At 40.2% G+C, this 20,298-nt stretch overlaps 2 protein-coding genes across 3 annotated transcripts; one reads left to right on the top strand and one right to left on the bottom strand.

The window, feature by feature from the left end:
* Positions 1 to 74: 74 nt before the first annotated feature.
* Positions 75 to 8,837, top strand: prpf31 (PRP31 pre-mRNA processing factor 31 homolog (yeast)). Its single transcript, XM_005946607.2, has 14 exons — positions 75 to 250; positions 930 to 1,142; positions 1,237 to 1,297; positions 1,447 to 1,530; positions 1,635 to 1,732; positions 2,017 to 2,123; positions 3,462 to 3,631; positions 3,728 to 3,885; positions 3,965 to 4,054; positions 4,271 to 4,398; positions 4,712 to 4,784; positions 6,114 to 6,242; positions 6,314 to 6,412; positions 6,516 to 8,837. Exons 2-14 carry the CDS (start codon positions 930 to 932, stop codon positions 6,627 to 6,629), a joined length of 1,524 nt encoding a protein of 507 aa, XP_005946669.1. The 5' UTR covers positions 75 to 250; the 3' UTR covers positions 6,630 to 8,837.
* On the bottom strand, positions 7,568 to 19,295 carry cnot3a (CCR4-NOT transcription complex, subunit 3a). 2 transcript variants are annotated; one of them, XM_005946609.3, is made up of 18 exons: positions 19,144 to 19,295; positions 18,460 to 18,530; positions 18,235 to 18,302; positions 18,068 to 18,142; positions 17,895 to 17,984; positions 17,637 to 17,765; positions 17,353 to 17,448; positions 17,002 to 17,221; positions 16,205 to 16,338; positions 15,922 to 15,978; positions 14,704 to 15,631; positions 14,509 to 14,614; positions 14,271 to 14,412; positions 12,486 to 12,594; positions 11,291 to 11,489; positions 9,857 to 9,989; positions 9,386 to 9,511; positions 7,568 to 9,298 (listed from the first exon to the last, which is right to left on the bottom strand). In XM_005946609.3, the coding sequence occupies exons 2-18, from the start codon at positions 18,482 to 18,484 to the stop codon at positions 9,200 to 9,202; spliced, it is 2,736 nt and encodes a 911-aa protein (XP_005946671.1). In that variant the 5' UTR covers positions 18,485 to 18,530; positions 19,144 to 19,295; the 3' UTR covers positions 7,568 to 9,199. The 2 variants fall into 2 exon arrangements, with proteins under 2 accessions (XP_005946671.1, XP_014196955.1); XM_014341469.2 differs by lacking the exon at positions 15,922 to 15,978.
* Between the last annotated feature and the right edge of the window lie 1,003 nt (positions 19,296 to 20,298).

Below are 20,298 nucleotides of genomic sequence, written 5' to 3'. Positions count from 1 at the left end.
CCTGTGGCAAAAGGCAAAACAAAAAAACACCCTCTGTGATTGTGAAGTGTACTGACACAGTTTCCCAGAAAGCTTTGCGAATGTACGTATTTAATCTGCGACCAGCGGTACATCTTCGCCGCACAACCGGATTGCAAACACTCAAGAAAACAGAGGGACAAATCATTTTGTATTTCTATTCAAAGCGACTGAAACCTGCATTGGACGTCTTTAATTTTTTCTTAAACCAGTAGGACTCTAAAACTCCGAGGTATGTCAAAGTTACTGAGAAATCGCTCAGTAACGTCGGACCAACGTTCGATAATGCTAGCTAGCTAACATTGGTTAACTCCAAACACAGCCAGCGAAAACCCAAAGATGGAAGCAGACTTAATACTTCGCAGTTTTTATGAGGCGGTGATAGCGTGTGAGGAACTGAACACGGCCACGATCGTATCTCAAACGAGTCTGAGAAGAGCTTCTTTGTCAGAAACACAAAAATATGTCTACAGATGGATTTCTCTTTCAGGCTTGATAACGCAGTGAGGTCCATAAGTTTTTGTGTTGACACGCTTTTTGTATTTGATTTGTATTTGTATTGTTTGATAAATGAGTAAAACTAGTGTTAAGTATCTAGTGCTCAATTAATATTATTAAGTAAGGGGATATTAGAGACCTGCTTTTTTTATAAGAATTTAAGAATAAGAATATTGTTTTAGTTGCTGGTCGTGCGTCTGCAGTGATTGCTTTATAAGCCCTTAGAAAACAGTCAAAATGGGATCCTCAAGTTATGTAACCAGATCATTAATAAAAAATAAATTCAGAGTTACATCAACAGCAGCAAATAAAGAACATATACCCCACCAAACTCAGTGACAACCTCATGTACCCTGTGGCAAACTGATCCTAGTTGGCTTTGCCTGTCCTCACAGTTTTTCCATCGATTGCAGATGTCTCTGGCAGATGAGCTCCTGGCTGATCTGGAGGAGGCCGGAGATGAGGGAGAGGATGGACTGTACCCAGAAGAAGAGAGGGACAGCGATGGAGAGCCGAACCAGGGAAGTGCAGACGGAGGGCTGGAAGACATCCCAGAGGAGATGGAGGTGGACTACAGTAAAGCTGAGAGCGTTGCGTCTATTGCAAAGCTTCGCAATAGCAAACAGGTGAGTTGTAACATACAAGAGCTTTACACATGTTGAGATTAGCAGTAAAATGTCTGCTCTGTTCTTCCCAGAGTGACTCTTGTGTGTTTTACAGTTTTCAGAGATAATAGACAAAATTTCTGAATATATTGGGAAGCAGCGTAAGAACTCAGAGGGTGAGTGTTGTTATTATTATTTAAGGCTCTTCTCACTATCAGTTTCCATTCATTTCTCTGTTTTACTCTGTAAACACATTTCATTTGAACTCCATGACGACTCTGGGTTACCATAGAGTTGTTATTATTTTTTGTGTGTTTGCTTTTAGTCTCAGGCCCAGTCGAGGCCGACCCAGAATACAGACTGATAGTCGCAGCTAATAACCTCACAGTGGAGATCGACAACGAGCTCAGTGAGTTGGCTTCTTCTCTCTGGTGATCCATAATGCTATGTTTTAAGATTTCGCTCTCTTCCTTATAACCTGAGATGTCCTCTGTGTTTCTGATCTGTTTCCAGATATCATCCACAAGTTTACCAGGGACAAATACTCCAAGAGGTTTCCAGAGCTGGAGTCTCTGGTGCCGGATTCTTTGGATTACATCCGTACTGTCAAGGTGAGCTAAACTATGTATTCATTCAAAAAAAGAAGAAGCTCCGAGTTGACTGTTTCTGTTTTTTAGTTAGATTTAGGATTTCTATTTTTAACAAAACTGACGTGATTAAAGAGTTTAAAACTGCACAGATTGAAAATTATGTTGCAGTTAAAATTTTCCAATTTCTGCTTTCAAATTTCTCTCTTTAACTGCAAGCAAACGTGTTAAAAAATTGTTTCTTGTAGTTTGTTTGACCATGATGTTTTCTCCCCTAATTTTTCTTCTTTTTTGTGGTTTATGTCTAGGAGCTGGGAAACAATCTGGAGAAATGCAAAAACAATGAGACGCTGCAGCAAATCCTTACCAACGCCACCATTATGGTTGTCAGTGTCACAGCCTCAACCACACAGGGGTAAGTTCATAAGATTTAAAGGCCCCGTCTCACCAGAAGAGTTTCATGTAGTTCACTGTGAACACTTCCTGCTAGAATCACCTTAAATCACTTACTGGAAATGAAAAACTTGGGGGTTGCTAACGCTGGGGGGCTGGAGCCTATCCCAGCTTAATGGGGAGAGGCAGGGTACACCCAGCACAGGTCACAGGGCTAACACACAGATGGGCAACTGTTCACATTCCTGGTCATGTTCACACTCATATTCCTACCTATGGTCAATTTAAAATCACAACCATGAATGCATGTTTTTGGACTGTGGGGGGAAGCCTAAAGAGAACCCACACAGACCAAGACAGCATGAAAGACCCAGAACCTTCTTGCTGTGTTGATTGCAGTTTTATTCCAGTTTTCTTCACTTAAAGAAAACTGGAATAGGTCAAGGAAATTGTAATCAGTGCATCTCAAAACTGAAGTGTTAAGCAGTTATTTTATAATAATCAGTGACAGTAGCTCATAGGAAAGTGATGGGGAAACTAAGTTAAGTTACAAAGCATCAATAAGACGTTCATTTTTTTTTTCTATTAGAATAAAAATCATTAACAGGCTATTTTTAAATAATAACTAAATGCACTCAGTATCATTCTTACTATTGCATATCGAGAAGAAGTGCACAATCATACCCCTTCTCCATAAGTTATCAGTTTATATTTATCCAGCTTCCATATTGATATAAACCTCAGTAATAAGAATACACATTTCTAAAAACAGAATATATATGCTACATAAAATTAAAATTATTATCATCATATCTTATTTTTACAATTGGATAAAAGCCATGTACTTCCAATTTTGGAATATTAATTGTAAAATCTGAATAGGTCTGAAACACAAACTAAACACAGTCTTCTTCTTTGAGTCTCATAGATGCCATAACTTTTATACCTCATTTTGAAGTGATTTATATTTGAACAGTTGCAAAATTAAAACTTCCTTCAGTCTTAAAAAAGTTACTTTGAATACTTCCTGTTTTCAAAGTGACCTTTCCTTTGAAAACTACATTTCTGCTCTTTTGAATTTCATTAGGTCTGTAAATTTCAGTGTTTCAAGCTATAAGAATAATGAATTTGTGTGATTGCTATAACCTGTGTTATAGCAATCATACAAAGAGTAGCCCGAGTAAGCTGTATAGGCAGAGATCACCCTCACTGATTTCTGATGCACACCTTGTCTTGCCGAAGTTGACAAGAGAAACAAGGGTTATCGATAGTAGAGCTTCAAGGAGGAAAGAGTTTGTGTTGTTATGTATTTTTGGTTATTACTGTAACTGAACGGCGACTGTGCCACTTGTGCCTTCAGGTCGTTGCTGAGTGAGGATGAACTGAAGCAGCTGGAGGAGGCGTGCGACATGGCCCTGGAGCTGAACCAGTCTAAACACAGGATTTATGAATATGTAGAATCCAGAATGTCCTTCATTGCTCCAAACCTGTCCATCATTGTTGGAGCATCAACAGCAGCAAAGATCATGGGTGAGAGAAATCTACTGACTGCACAGTGTTTACAAATGTACATCATCTTCACTGAGGATTGTTTCGGTGACTGTCCGGTCTCTCCTGTGGATGCAGGTATCGCCGGAGGCCTCACTAACCTGTCAAAGATGCCAGCCTGTAACCTGATGCTGCTGGGAGCGCAGAGGAGAACCCTCTCTGGCTTCAGCAGCACCTCTCTGCTCCCTCACACCGGCTTCATCTATCACTGCGATGTTGTGCAGTCATTGCCACCTGTCAGTGAATATATGAGCATAAACTGCATGAATGCATTCTGTTCAGCGTGACGGTTAACAGTGTCCTTTCCTCCTTCAGGATCTCAGGAGGAAGGCAGCTCGTCTGGTGGCTTCAAAATGCACTCTGGCCGCAAGAGTGGACAGTTTCCACGAGAGTTCAGATGGCAAGGTGAGTCTCTTAAAGGAACACCTAAGTTTTATAAATGCCTTGTGTATTAGAGCAAGAATAAATGTACCAGCAGATACAGAGATTATGATTTCTCTTGTCTGTTGATGTATATTTGGTTGGATTTTTCATATTTACATGCAAAATTATTTGCAACTGAGGAAAAATAAAGTTGATTTTTGTTTCATTTGGCTTAAAAATATTTGTCACTGTTTGCAGGTTGGCTATGATCTAAAAGAAGAAATAGAAAGGAAGTTTGATAAATGGCAGGAGCCTCCACCCGTGAAGCAAGTCAAACCACTGCCAGCCCCGCTGGATGGACAGAGGAAGAAGAGAGGAGGAAGGAGGTAAACAATCTGTCAGCTACCTGAAACAGGCCTGCCAGAATAGACTGCTAAAGAGGATTGCAGTCTGGAGATGGAAATTGATTATTATTGGAATCTTTTAAGAGGGAGAAGGTTACTGAGATTAAACTGATCTAACATTTATTTGAAAAAAGTTAAAAAATTCAGCAGAAACAGAACAAGGCATGACACAGATCAGCATCCTGGAAGCCTGCAAGAAGCTTACGTAACTTTCATAGCCAAGTTTAGACTACCACCAACGACTATAAATATCCAGTGACTGGCATAACCAAGCTCCGCTGCTCTTTTCCTGCAGGTACCGAAAGATGAAAGAGCGTCTCGGGCTGACTGAGATCAGAAAACATGCCAACAGGATGACCTTTGCAGAGGTCAGTACATATTTTCTCCGCTCCTGTTTTTAAGATTTGTTTTTAATCCAGTGATATTTCATGTTTCATTATTGATGTCTGACTATGAGCCATAATTCATTTAGCATTCTTTTCTTTTATTCAAAGATGCTTTTAATGAAGACAGAAGGAAAACCGTACAAATAGTTAACACAAAAAATAATAATATAGTAATATAGACATGTTACTAAATATGAAGACATGCAGGAGGAATCTCTTCTCTTCCTCTGGTTAGTAGTAATGTAGGGGTTTACACATTTGCCTAATAAGCAAAAGAGGAGACTGCTGCTATGGGCGATCCCTAATGAATAAGAAAGCAAGTGAAAGCTTTTAGTAATTTCAGACCTGGGATGAATGACGACTCAAAGCAGCCTCACTTTTGGCTCGCACCAGCTTTGTGCAGCAGAGCCAGTGTAACAGGATGAGGTGTTTGAGTAGGTTCTCAGTTATCCAGGTCATGGTAGTCCCTGAAAAGAAGGTCGCTGTACTTCATAGGAGAAACCAAACAACAAACAGATGACACGATGTACACAACAGTGGCTGTGCAGGTTACATGTTTTATGACTGTTTACATTCACTGCTGCCATCTTGGATTGTGCAGTTGTGACTGATGGGGCTGCTCTGAATTTCTGAGTTGGAAGTCTGACGAGAAGGGGTTATTCCAGTTGAAAATTCCAACTCAAATAGAAGCCACCATAAAAACCTGAGACTCTGTCAGCTGTTCTGTTTTAGAGCTGAAGAAGTCTCTTGGATGAGAACATCTTCACAAACTTAAGGAGGTCCAGTTCCTTTCTTTTCAAGCACCCAACAAGACGAGCTATTTTTATTTTATTTTGTACTCACCGAGACTTCCCCCAACACTCTGAAGGAGCTTCAGCAAGATGATTTTACTGCAGTACAAACAGTTTCTACTCTGGTCTGTTAATAAATGTGCAGTTTCTGAGCTGCTTATTGCTCTCTGTGGATGGAGACTTGGCTGTTATGAATGTGTCTTCGTTACCTTAAACCACTGTTTAAAAACGGTCCTAACAAGTATGAAATCCAGTCCTTTAAAAAGAACTTCACATTTGAAAAAGTCTAAAACGTATTGAATATTTTGCTAATAAAGAAAGTAAAGTCCTTTGATTCATAATGGATATAAATTTGAGAGAACTCTTACAGTAAAGAAAATTAAATTGGTTCATTGTTATATTAACCCCTGTTGGGGAGTGTTCTGTAATCCAGGCATGGACTTCATTGATATTTCGATGGTTAATTATATTACAAGGTGATCCTGCTCCAGTAAATAGTTTCTCCTGTGTTGTGTTGCAGATTGAAGATGATGCGTATCAGGAGGATCTGGGCTTCAGTCTGGGTCAGCTGGGGAAGAGCGGCAGCGGCAGAGTCAGGCAGGCTCAGGTCAACGAGGCCACCAAAGCCAGGATCTCCAAATCCCTGCAGGTAAATGCGCTCTTCTCTCCTGCTGGTGTTTGTATCTACATCATCTCTAACATTTTGGCTTTTGTCCACAGAGAACATTGCAAAAGCAGAGCATGACATATGGAGGAAAGTCCACAGTCAGAGATCGTTCTTCAGGAACCAGCTCCAGCGTAGCATTCACACCTCTCCAGGTAAAAAGAAGCGGACTCGTTAACTAAAGACCTGCAAGAGAGTTTGGGGTTTTGTTTTGTTTGTTTTTTTTGTTTTTAAATCCGTTATTGTTTCCTTCTACAGGGGCTGGAGATCGTGAACCCGCAGGCTGCAGAGAAGAAGGTGGCTGAAGCTAACCAGAAATATTTCTCTAACATGGCAGAGTTCCTCAAAGTCAAGAAGGAAGCTAAGATGTGAAGACATACGGACGCCCTGCACATGGACAGTTGCAAAGTTGTGAAAGTATATTTTAAAATTTGGCTCACCTCGTGTTATTTTTTTTATTTTATTTTTTGAAACTTGTTTTCGACTTAAGGGTTTTTTTCCCCCATCTAAATAAAATATAGAGTTCACTTTGTAGGTATGTTTTTTCTAAAAACAAGAAACAGGAGCCTCCTCTGTGACATTTGAATTTATACCTGCTTGTTTTGATCTTCGATTTTGAGTGAAACTGAACTAATTATGTTGAATTTTGAGTTAATACAGAGTTTATTTTTACTGAAAGTAAAGCTGCTACGAATAAGATAAAATCCCCACGGTCACTTTATTAGGAACTTGCTAGTACTGGGTTGGACTCTTTTGTCATCAGAACTAGTTTACATTTTTATGGATCTGATTCAACAAGGTGATGGAAACGATCACACAGGTGCTGTAGTTATCAGCTAATGATCTAAATCTCATGTTTCACCACATTTCAAAGGTGACTGTGATGATCATCTGAGCTTTGTCAAATGTCCGTAACCTACTGGAAGCAGGTTAACATGCCATGACCACAGTGTACCCATCGCTGTGTCATAAAGGGACACGGTCAGCAACAGAACAGACTTTGCTTTGTGAGGAAAGCAGATGCAACAAGGTTGCATCATTTTACAGGTTTTTTCTTTGTGTAGCTACCAAACAGCACTATGACAGTTATTTAAATCTGCAGGTAATGTGTAGTTACTTTGATGGGCAGGTGCATGTCAGGTGTGCTTACTGTAAGTGAAGCTAAACGCAGCAGATCTTAATATTATTTTCCTTATGTCATCCGGTATTTCTTGGGACACCAAAAAACAAAACAAATTAAAGGTGATGGAAAATATGTGGATCCATATTCCATGTAGGAATGACAGGACTTTACGCCACACACTGATGGATAATTTCTTAAAAGTATTTATTGAAATTTTACAATCCTGTTATAACCCCATTTATGACATCTCCCATGCAGAACTGTGATGAGAAAAATTGTAAATGTGTTGAAATTCACATTTTAGCAGTTTCACTGACCTTTCTGTAAACCTTAAAAGCCCAAAAAATAGAATCTATAAAAGGCAAATCTCTCAGAACGTTGCTGCATTTTCCTTGTTTTTTTCCCCTCCCACATGCTCATCCCCCTCTTTTCCCTCCCACAAAAAAAAGCCTGAAAACAAATCACACACAACATAACCTGTGGTACAGAACTCTTCATGGTTGCTTAAATGGAAAACTGATTCGGTTTTAACACTCTCCCTCATTCAAACTGCCAGGAAAAGGTAGGATGCGTCCCATCCCAGATTAAATCTTACTGTTCTTCGGGCTAACACAATGGAACAACCACGGCAGACGAGACACTTTCTACTCAACCCACGAGTTAAATTTACCACCTGAATTTTAGGATTTCTGTTTCAACTCTACATGTAAACAGTTTAGTCAGTGCACATTCACTGTATAGGGCTTTCACTGAAATATCAGGTGGTAAACTGAACTCAGTGAAGTCTGGGATAAAGTAACAACAGAATAAAACCTTGGCTAAAGCTGGGAAGTTGACCCAACCAAACCCAGATTTATTATCTAATGCTGTGTGTACTTTTGAGGAAATGAGAGGTGACCCTCTGCTCAACATGGCCTTTTCACACTGAGGGAAAATTAAACATCAAGTAGATTAATGTCTCAAATCCTATCTTTAAGAGTTGTTTACAAGTTTATTAATTTGTCACAAACATGAAGGCGCAATAATAATGCATTTTCCTTGACACGTTAACTTAAAAACATTTTATTTGTAAAGAGAGGGAGTCAGAGACCAGTTCAATTGCATAGCAATTTAATCCATGTCCAATAAGGACTCTTTCCCTGTCACAGGGAGAGGCCCTGTGGTCACTCTCAATCAGCGTTTTAAATCGACCAAGACAATATCAATAAAACTATTGATAACCGCTCACTATCTTCAATAGTGACCATATTTAACAGGCATTGTAGGATCTTAAAAGAAGCCATTCCTACACACCATGACTAAATGTCCACTGTACGTCCCCATTCTAAACCACCAAATTACAGTAAATACGAGATGGGCAGTTTACTTAATCAAATCCAAAAGTCTGTTTTGTGTCAAGTCAAAAGGCTTCCAGGCTGATGTCGGGTAGATGGTACAGAGAATCGTGTTGAAACGGGGAAAAAAAAAAGACAACTAAACATGAGAAACATGCATGGGGTAGGCTTTCCTAATGCCACATACTGAGTGTGCACACAGACAGGCACAAACGCAGATCTCCAACGAGAACCCTCCCAGCTTGTGCAGCGCGATGCATTTGATCAGACCCACGGGGCATTTTCTTTGGTCAAAAGCAAAGCACTACATGAGGAGCAAGGGCTTCACATTTGAGATGCAGCCTATACAGACACCAGTCTCCAATCTCAGGAGAGGGTTTCTACTACACATCACAATCTCTATCCACAGTTTGGAGTTCAGTCTCGGAATGTCAACAGCAGCACATTTTGTCTTTTCTGTCCTTTTGTGTCCCTCCGTCCGTCCGTCACTGCAGGTCTCTGTCTTCCAGGTACCTGTACTCGAAGGTGAACCCCTCCTTCTTTCTCTGGCCCCATTTCTCGTAGTCAAAGTAAATGTAAGTGCCCTAAGGGAACAGCAGAGTGGTAAGAATAAAAAAACCTTAATCAACACCACAATGACCATAAATCGGTGTGCGGAGATGAACCCGCACCTGTTCAAACTCATCGGTGATGGTCTTGGGCTCCTCGTGCCTCTGGAACCACATCATGTACTTGGTGTGAAACCTCCAGGACTGTTTCTTCAGAGCCTTTGCAGACAGATACTGAGCCTTGGTACCCTGAGAGAGAAGTCAATAAAACCATTATGCTCACAAACTTTAACAGATCACAGAAAAAAGACATTCAGGGTGTTTAGTCCGTTTAATTCAACTCTGTCCTTCTCATTATCCACGTGCACTTTTTGTGCGATGCGGCAGTGCACCATAGATGTCCAGATCACAAAAACGGTCAGTACGGGCAACCAACTAAGTTTTCACATGGTTTGTCACGATGCATTTTGGTTCGCGCTGAGGTTTCTTTGAGTTTTTTTGTGTGAAAAGGAACCAAATCATAGAAAACAGCTCCAAGTTTACAAACTCAAACAATCAAACCGATTCGTGTGAGTTTACATGGAGAGCATTTACCTCCAGGTAATAGAAGATGAAGAAGAGAGTTTCTGTGGACAGTCTCTGGTAGAACTCTATGGAGTCAGAGTGATGAGGTGGGACCTGATGATGGAAGGGCAAGGTGGGACATGGATTCCTCATCAGGTATTGCCTTTAAGACAGAAACAGAAAACTCTTTAATGAATGCCACTGATCAAAGCATACTTCAGCTGTGCTCATTTCTGCTCTAACAAAGTACTCCATCCACACTACCCAAAACCACACGTGAATATTCAGAACTTTCTATTAGTGTCAACAGATGTCACAAACACTTTAAGGTACAACAGGTTCATCTTTTTGCTTATTGAGGTTCCGTTGCGAAGCCTCCAGTTGCTCCCCGAAACTGGTCATGCCGAGCAGGTGTGTGACCCTTCATTACCGAATGAGCATGCCCTGGATAAATTCTCCTTTCTGACTCTAATAATAGTAAAAATATAAAAAAAAAACTTCATAAATTATTCATTACAACTGAAAACTAGCAACTGAGCCCATGAAGTCACCAGAAAAGCGTTTACTTTTAAGCCACAGAGCAACGCAAAGGGCTCTTTTCCCCGAAATTTGTGCAACCACGGATATACAGTACTGTACCAAAGTTTTAGGCAGGTGTGAAAAAATGCTTTCAGAAATATAAATGATTGTTTATTGGCCCCAAATGTATTCTGCAGCAGGATGACCCCAACATACAGCCAAAGTCATTAAGAACTATCTTCAGCGTAAAGAAGAACAAGAAGTACTGGGAGTGATGGTATGGCCCCCACAGAGCCCTGATCTCAACATTATCGAATGCGTCTGGGATTACATGAAGAGACAGAAGGATGTGAGGAAGCCTATATATCAAGTTCTCCAAGATGTTTGGAACAACGTGCAAGCCAAGTTCCTTCAAAAAAACCTACAAGAATCAATTCTGTTTTGAAGTCAAAGGGTGGTCACACCAAATATTGATTTGATTTCTCTTTTGTTCATTCACTGCATTTTGTTAATTGATGAAAATAAATGAGTAACACTTCCATTTTTGAAAGCATTCGTTGTTTACAGCATGTTTTCTCACCTGCCTAAAACCTTTGCACAGTATTTTTTGAAACTGCAGAACACTGCATATTTATATGATATTGACTTAAACATAAGGTATGCTTGCCCTAAAGCACAAACTTATTTATTGCCCTTCTGGAGACTAATGGGGACTATATTATTTCTTAATTTAATAAAACTAGTGATTAAGAACAAATTTGCTTTAAAAAAAATAATAATCAGGTTTTATGACAAATTTTAAGCTATCCTACATATTTTTTTTAGCAGAGCAGTATGCATACACAATGCAAATTTTTCATATAATCAAAGTAAATTTGCAAAATTACTGTGAAAAAAAAGTGCATCCCCCCCCCCCGACGCTAAAGGAAATTGTGATGGGCTCACCTGATCCTCTCAGAGTCAGAGGGGTGGGGCATGTGCGTCCATGCCGACTCCTGCATCGCCTGCTGGTAGAGCTGGTCTTTGGGGAGAGGGGTTGGACCCAGCGGACAAACACCGAGCGATGGGGGGATGTTGACCTCTGTCACGGACGGCTGAGGCGCGGCAGGTGTGCCAGGTGCTGCAGATGAACCAGAGAAGATATCTGCAGGATGCAGAAAAAGCAACGGCTATCTTCAATTACACAAGAAGCCATAGCAGCGCCTCACTTCCCATTATCTGTGTGGGGTATGGTTAGATGTGACTCTTAACGACAGGGCGAGCAACTGAAGGTAAAGTTTTAAGGTTATTCCTTTAGTTGTACCAACTCTGTTTTTATAAGAGTAAGAACATTCCAACAGTAAACTAATTACAGACATAATCTAGCCTCATGGTTGTAGCTTGAATCAAAAAAGGCCTTGACCTGAAGTTTGGACCTTTCTACACTCTCTTTCCAGGTACTCTGGCTTCTTCCCACAGTCCACAGACTTGCATGTTATGTTAGCGGGTGATTTTTGATTGGCCATGACTGTGAGTGTGAGCATGAATGTTGGTCAGTTGACCCTGGGGATAGGCTGCACCCCCGACACTCTAAACTGGATAACAAATGAACGAAAATGTGTGTGTGTGTTTTAAGATAAGCAATCCCTATGTGCCAATAACTCAGGCTCCAGACTGCTCTAAACTCTCTGATTTTTTTCTACTTCTGGCTGCCTCCTCTGTGAATCGAAGCATAAAAATGCCAAGCTGGAAAGAAGCAAAACAGGAACTTTCCTTCCTACACTTTGGCAGCAAAACTCATAATTATGTTCACGAAGCAGTAACAATCTGGCATTAAAAGGAAAACTAAATGTTACCAGAACAAAGGGAAATGTCTTAAATATGTCACACATAAAAACCTCCTGCCTCACAAAAACAGCTGGCAGCAACAAGCTAATGTTTGTTATCTTCATAAAAGACAAATAATAACTTAGTTTGTAAAAAAAATAAATAAAAAAAAATCAGTTTTTACACTTTAGGCTTAACTCTTTACGTTACCATGAGCAGTGTGTAAGAATGTTTTACTGTACAATTATTTAAAAAAAACAAAACAGCAAGCAGCATAAAAGTGTGATCTGCTTATTCATCATAAAGAGCTGAAAAAAGGTAAAAAAGGTCTGACCGTTTCGACCTCTATCCGTTATATGCAGGTTGGAAATCTCGCCATCCAGGCCTGATCCCAGCGCTGCTCTCTCCGCCATCGCCTTCAGAGAGCTGAGAGGCTCAGGTGCCTGAGGAGGGAACAAGGCCCCATTAATGTGAACACACAGAGGCTAAAAGTCACATTAAACTGGGAACAGCCTACAGTTACTGGAGCTTAAAAGTAGAAGCACGATGAATGGGAGCATTAGAAGAAAGTAATACTAGAAGAGCAAACAACATATTAAATAAAGATCAGCTACTAATAAAACTTTTAAGAACAAGATGTTTTTCTGTCAGCTGCACTGCTCAAAGACAGGAGCGCCTGTCTAAATGTATGCATTCATCCCCTTAACACCTAGTCTATCATATTTAATACACACAGTTTTTTGTGAGTTTTTGAGACTTTAGAGCATTGGTGTGATTTTTTTTTTTTTAATTTTTTTTACTTTTTACACCTGAAAAAAAGATTAAATTGGATAATTTTTTTTTTTAAATTTAAGAAACAAATTTAAAAATGTAAAATCGAATACATTTTTAAACAAATTTGTCAGATTGTTCAATAAACTCTCCATTTTAAAAAATGCTTGGAATTTAATTTTCTGGCAATTATTTCACATATCAGGCTTATAGGGGTTATTACCTGTAGCAGAAAGGCTCCAAACAGACAAAAGTCAGGATCTGCGTGTTTTCTGGCAGTAACATGAGTAAGTACACAGTAAGTGTGTGTTTGTTATAAATGTGATCAGCAGAGGTTTGTGGGCACTCAGGGATAATGTAATAATTTTATACTCAGCAGCAAAAAACTATGGATTCCAGCACAGACAGGAATGTCTCAATTCAAAAACAATTCAGTTAGCTGGTTATCTTCTGACCTCAGGAGCTCCTACATCAATCATATCATTCATATTCTCCATTTCTGATTTTGATTATGAGCCACTATGTTGTAATCGTCCAAAGCAGACTTGCTGTGTGCTCCTATACAAACAACAAATCTGTTTGAAATCAACTGTGTGTTAACATGATAACGATTCACCTCGTAGCTGATTGGATTGGTTCACAGATTAAACGTTTTTTCATATAAGATTTTTCTGGAAATTCACTTCCAGAAACAGAGCCTTTAAAAAGTGGGCGGTCACTGTTGAGCTGAACTGACAGACCTGATCAGAAAATGTTGATGGAAGTGCTCCTGGTAATGCTCCTGCTGACACTATGGCCTATTATTCTTGGTGTGATACGGCTGATTCAACAGTGTGTGGGTCATTTTTATTCCCAAAAACAAATATATTTTTTTTGTTTTTCAATATTTTACTATAACTTTTCACTTATAATCACTGAAATGTTTCAGAGTAAACATGAATAACTGACCCATTATATTGCTTACTGCTGCACAACCCTTGAAGCTCAAAGTGACAATGAAAACAACTTAACTAACAGATAAGTTGGGTTCATTTAAAAAAAAAAAAAAAGAAAGAAAGAAAAGACAACTTATCAGACCTGATAACTATTTACATTGACACAGTTTAAAATATCTCACAGACAAAGGAAATCATTTATGTATGGTAAACAAAAGCAGAGCCATTAAATAAGGTATTCCTGTATAAAATATATTGTGTGCATGACCCCAGTCACTAATTTTAGCCTCTGAAGTTTTTTCTTCCACAAATGGAGCCTGTTTTAGCTGATTCAAGTCTGCAAGTTCATCCATGCTCCAAGCTAAAGATGCCAATGTTACATGCTCAAACTTAACCTCGTTGGTATGGCTCACCTTTAGCCCCTCAGAGGCCTGTGAAAAGGAGTGGGGCCCGTTGAGAAGACTCCCTCCACCCGGTGTGCTGTCTGAGAACGAGGGGGACGGAGAACTGGGAGGCAGGGTGATGGAGCTGATTAAACTGGGACCATTGTCCATCCTGCAGAAGGTGGGGTGGGAACAATGGCGAGAAAGTTAAGAACCAGCATGACAAGAACAAGAAGAAACGTGTCAAGTTTCAGGAGAAATAACTTACGGCTGACTGGTTGAGGAACTGAGAGATGAGGGTTGGCTGCTTTGTGACTGGTTCGGTGTGCTTAGAGCCGATTCTGTGGAACTCTCCGCCACCACAGCACTGTAACCTGCAGGCAGGCGAAGGACACGTTAGAGCAAAAAAAAACTTTTATAGAAATCTCACAATGAACTCAAGGACCGCAAAACTTCCACCTACTTGTGCTTCCATTTTGCTTCAGTCCACTTGGTGGTCTAGCAGGAGCAGAATTCACTCCTACTCCTCCAACCACACCAACGTTTCCTCCGTTGCCTCCCATCATGCCAACTACTCCTGGAGTAGAGCTGACAGAACTTGGGGGAACCTGAGAGGTACCAGGGGCCACACTTTGCCCAGGAACCAGACCCAAAATATTCCCACTCAGAGAGTTGTGGGCTGGACTGGAACCCAGCAAACCAAGCCCTGTTCCTGCCCCGTTGGTGGTGACTCCACTGGAGCCAGAGGTGGGTATGGAAGTGCTGCTCTCTGCTGAAATGCTTGACTGAGTGGTGCTGCTCAAACCCAAGCCTCCGGATGCTGCTGCCTGAGCATAAGGGGCAGGTGTTGAACCCGAAATGAGCCCTGCCATTGTGTTTAAAGGAGTGGGGTGGCCACCCATCCCTAGCCCTGGCATTTGATTGGCACTGCTTGTCCCAGTCATGCCAACTTTGCTCAATCCCAGGCCCAGCCCAAGTCCCAAACTGGATGCCGATGTGGGTCCAGATGTGGACTGTGACTGAGGATTGGGAGCTGATGAAGTGGATGTGTTGGGTGTAGGAAGAGAGGGGGCAGTAGACGTTGGGAGAAGTGGGTTGCTGGGTGGGCTGGGGGTGTTGTTTGAAGGGACTGAGGGTTTCGTCTGAGGTGGCTGCTGCTGCTGCGACTGGTTTGGCGGCTGAGAATTCTGCTGCTGCTGTTGTGCAGGTTGATGCTGATGTTGCTGCACCGCACTGCTGAAGCTTCCTATAAGACTGCTGCTAGTGGGCACTGCAGGAATCCCTCCGACAACACTCGCCATGGACACAAGGGAGGAGGATGAGGAGGACCCAGAGGTGGTGGAAGAAGAGAAAGAGGATAACAAGGATGGGGTGCCGTTCTTCACAGGTGACTGGAAATAAACATCAGAGGAAGGCATCTCAAGTAAAACTGACCAGAGGGCATGAACAGAGATCTAAAATGCATAAGGAGCAAAGTTTACTGTGATCTATGGAGGCCCATATATGAAGGAAATGGAAAAAACTAAATCAGAAGTCTCCAACCATGGTCCCACAGAGAAACTCCATTTTAGTGCCTGAGAGGCCAAAACCCTTCAGCCACCATGGCTCACCAGGACCAAGGATGAAGAGCACTGCACTAAACTGTTCATCTACTGACACAGCACAGATGCGAACCTCTCACCTGACTAACTTCACTGTCTGTCGACCGTCCCCTTTTCTTATCGTCCTCTGAATTCTCCTATAGGAGGAGATACTTTGATATGACAATCCACTTTTGAAATGTAGATTCAACATACTAGCCAGTGGATTATAATACAATGGGGAATGTGGGTGGGTTAACCAAGTGCAAACTTAAAGAGACAGGCATATATGCACAATTGTGTAAGAATGTTCTTTAACTATCCAACATCCCTTTAACACCAGGACCAAAACTTTAATGATAAAAAAAAAAGACACAAACTCACAGCAGTGCAAGTGGCTGGGGATGGAGGGATGGGTGAAGAAGAGGTGGTGGAAGTGGGAGTGCTACTAGAGTGGAGATACACCTCATCTTCCACATTGCCCTGGCCCGATGGTGAAGTTGCAACTAATGCTGCAGCTACAAGAGAAGAGTAGGACATAAAGATAAGCATCAGATATCGTCATGACATCAACATGACAACTATTTTACTAAGTCATTAAAACAAGAAGAAAGAACAGACTAGTTGCCCAAAAGGAAGGAAACAATATGAAAACATTCAAAACACTGCAGGAACTGATGGATTTGGTGAAACCATGGCTGTGCTATGTAACACTGTTTACCAATCAAAACGTGGTTTAAATGCCACTGAACTGTGTGGCACTTTGTGTTGTGTACAACATGCACGCATGCAGATTAGTTTGCTGAGTGGGACCAACCAAGTATTACCAGCAGGTTAACGTCCATTTTCTCATCACTTCATTCGAGTCAGAGTGTATCAGTTTACTCTGACACAGATAACATATAATCACTTTCTACATCCAATTACAATGGAGCTGTGCTGGTTCATCTATCTTACTTTGTACAAAACTTCCCAGTGCAGAGAGAGAGGGGCTAATCTACCAGAGCTGCACCCCAGGTAAGTGGCAGGTGGCATCATAACATCTTTGAACCAACAGGTAACTGCTGGTTTACATTAATGAAGTGAGAATAATTTCTTAACTGACTAGAATTTCTGGTATCGTAAAGCAAGAGCAGCAAAACTTAACCGAACACTCGCACACTAGACAGTGCTCTACTTACGGATGTCTTCCAGATCTAAGTCATCGTACAGGAACTCATTTTCCTCAAAGTCTGGATCTTGAGAGGAGTCAATGTAATATTCAACATCATCCTTGATCTTTTGGATTGCATCCACTGGCACGGAGTCATTGTCCAGCATTCGTAAAATGGTCTCCAACATTCGAATGTGGAATCGATGTCTCTCAATCAACCGCTTGAGCTCATCAATACGATCTTGCTTCTACAAGACAAAAAAAAACAAGTGTGTATGTATGTTAGGATATATTAACCAAAAATTTAACAGACAGTTAAAATTTAACCAGACAGTTTAGAAACAGACATCCTTTCAGAGAGTGACATGGGATGACTCACCTCTTTATCACCCTTCTTCTTTCTTGTTTGAACTGAAAGAGATTCCACTTCACTTTCAAACTGATCCACCTGCATATTTAGAGTGTCTATTGTATTCTGCAGATGAGAAAAAAAAAAGAGTGTTAATTTTTTCAGATCTTATTAATTTAACCATGTTTTGGGAATATCTGTGGTTGATTTGATACAATTGTTACGTTGTTAAGTTTTTTGTCTATGCCTTTTCCAAAGAAATGGTTAAAAAAAAAATCATGCACAGAAGCATAGATAAACATAAATGTATTTACTGTTAGCCACTGTCCCGTTTCCTCCTTTTCCCTCTGAGCTGGATCCACTTTCTGAGCAAGCCCCAAGCCTTCTTTAGAGTAGGCTTTTGTTTTTGTTTCACGTTCCACCACCTTGAACCGCTCCATTTGCTAAAGAAAAAAAAAGATCCAATTAGCTGTTAATTACTTCAGGTCTGATGTAACAATGTACTTTAGTTATACATAATATAAATGCAACACTTTTTTTTTTTTTTAAAGTACACTTGTGAAGATCCATACCGTTTCTATAAGTTTGCGGTTCTCAACTAGCTGCCTTTTGTCCTTGATCTCGTTTGAGGCCACCCATGTTTTTATTTGATCTCTCAATCGCTGAAAGAGCACAGATGGTGAGCATTTTAAAAATCACATAGCTAATTTTGAATACTTACATGGTCATTGTTAAGCTTTCTTACCTGAAGTTTTTTAATCTCTTTCTTGAGGTCAGCCTCATATTTTTCCTTCTGATTTGCATTGGCTGCATTGTGGAGCTAAAATGTAAACAAATCATTTAGATACTGTGTGTCTTTTCCTCATTAGTTACTAAATAGACAAATAAATACAGAATGGAAGAATCTCTTACCTTCTGCCAGATATCTTCAAACTGTTCTACACCTTCAGCTACTTTTTTCAAACATCTATCGATTTCACCTGCACAAATTCAAAAAATATGATGCATTACCAAAAGACCTTATAAACTCTTTCAAAACAGTAAGAGCATGCAAGAGGAAATAAAGTTTCCTGTACACCAGCAGACCCTACAACGTGATTCATATTGTGCAACATAACTGAAGACAGTTTCTTTTACCTTGAAGTTTTCTCTTGTCAGCCATGGCTCTGACTACGACAATGTCCACATTCCGTCTGTCACGAAGTTATCTGGGTGAAGAAATCGAAGCGTGTGTCAATACAAACAAAAATCCCTCCAAAAGAGGAATCGTTACATCGCTTTCCACAGTGAACCTGACATTAACTCCATCTAGCTACCCGGCTGACGTTAGCAGCTAAATAACACCACAGCTTCAGAATTTAAGCACGCTCAATGAAAATAAAGTTTTCTATGGCCACTTCTCCATCCTAGTATTGTCATATATCACCTTGCTAATATTTCCAACACAAGTGACATGGTTGTCAGCTAAATTTAGCCACCTAGCACGCTAACGCTACTCAGCTAACGTTAATACTAGCCAGTAGCTTAGCCTCTCCACCTCGCTCGGTTCCTAACCGACCCGTTTCCTGGAACTGCCCCGGTGCATGCTGACAGAACAACTTCATATTCATGCATTATTAATTTGGGGTCCAGCACAGTCTTTATATTGTGGTTTTGCGTTGTGAAAGGCACAATAATAACAGAATCCGTTCCAATCTCTAACATGCTAGCTAATGCATAAAATGCTAGTTAGCAGCTTAGCTTGCCAGCTAGTCAGATTTAGGAAAAAGGGATACTGGGTCAAGCCGACAATCTAGATTTATACTTGTGTACGACATTTACCTAGGGTATGGGATTTCGTTTGTCTTTTTTCAAATAGAGCCAAAACTAATTCCAGAAAGTCTTCTTTACTTCCAAATTGTGTTTTCTTTTCGACAAGCTCGCTCACTGTAATGTAGCTGAAGATGGACGGTAGCTAAAATCCCACCTCCTTGCTGGGGATCCCGCCCTAAATCCAATCTATACACTCTGATTGGATATATCTCACGCCTGTCATTGCGAAACATCCGCTGGAACGAGAACCAGCCATTGGCTCAGCGAAGTGACGATCGATGATCGACACAAACCCGCCCGAGGTTCACAAAAATGCAAATTTCTACATTTAAATAGTTATTTATTTATTTTTTTTACGAACTTATAACTTCATTGTGTGGAAATTGTATACCTCGTTTCGTTATTTGAAAATGTATTTTTAATTTAATTTCTTACCACTAGTTAGAATGTTGCAATGTAAAGGATTGAACAATATTTAATATAAACAAACAACCAAAACTTTAAAAATATGCTGAAATAAAACAGAAATATGCTAAATGTTTTGTGACAAATATCATGTTGATATTTGTCACAAAATCAAATCCATAGATTGCCGTGCCGTTATTTAGCCACACCTAAAAATATTAACAATTGTTAGCCAATTATGACACGCATATACTGTGTCACTCCATAACATATTTGCTCCTGTATGAAACAGAAAAATAACTAGTATAAAGTAATAATAGTAATAATAATAATAATAATAATAATAATAAAGACAACATTTCTATCTCTGAAAATATAGTGCCACTTCATTTTCTTTGTGGCAGTTTTCTCCAAAATCTGATATGCTCGTGATGTCTGGGTATCTTTTACTAATTAGTATAGAATTAGACAGGCTAGTCTTTCTTTGACTACAATTCACATGCATTGGGCAAAAGCCAGACTTTAGAAAAGTGCATGTCCTGCAGAGCAAGTCACAGTGTTGGACTTAGTCTCAGGATAGGGGACGGGGACAAGGAATAACAATGTTGTGCAGTTCCTTTTAAAGACTGACATCAGGCCACCCTTATATATGCAGAAGAGCATATATAAATACAAAGAATGTCAAACATTGAAGCAGATGGGCTACAGCAACAGAACACCAGGTTAACCAAAAATGCATTACAGACAATTGGAAAAACA

The sequence above is a fragment of the Haplochromis burtoni genome, unplaced genomic scaffold, assembly GCF_018398535.1.
Source record: "Haplochromis burtoni strain Fernald_Lab_line unplaced genomic scaffold, NCSU_Asbu1 Contig_497, whole genome shotgun sequence".
In the NCBI taxonomy this organism is placed as follows: domain Eukaryota; kingdom Metazoa; phylum Chordata; class Actinopteri; order Cichliformes; family Cichlidae; genus Haplochromis; species Haplochromis burtoni.
The sequence above is the reverse complement of the archived record's forward strand: the minus strand, read 5'-3'. Positions and strand labels throughout refer to the sequence as shown.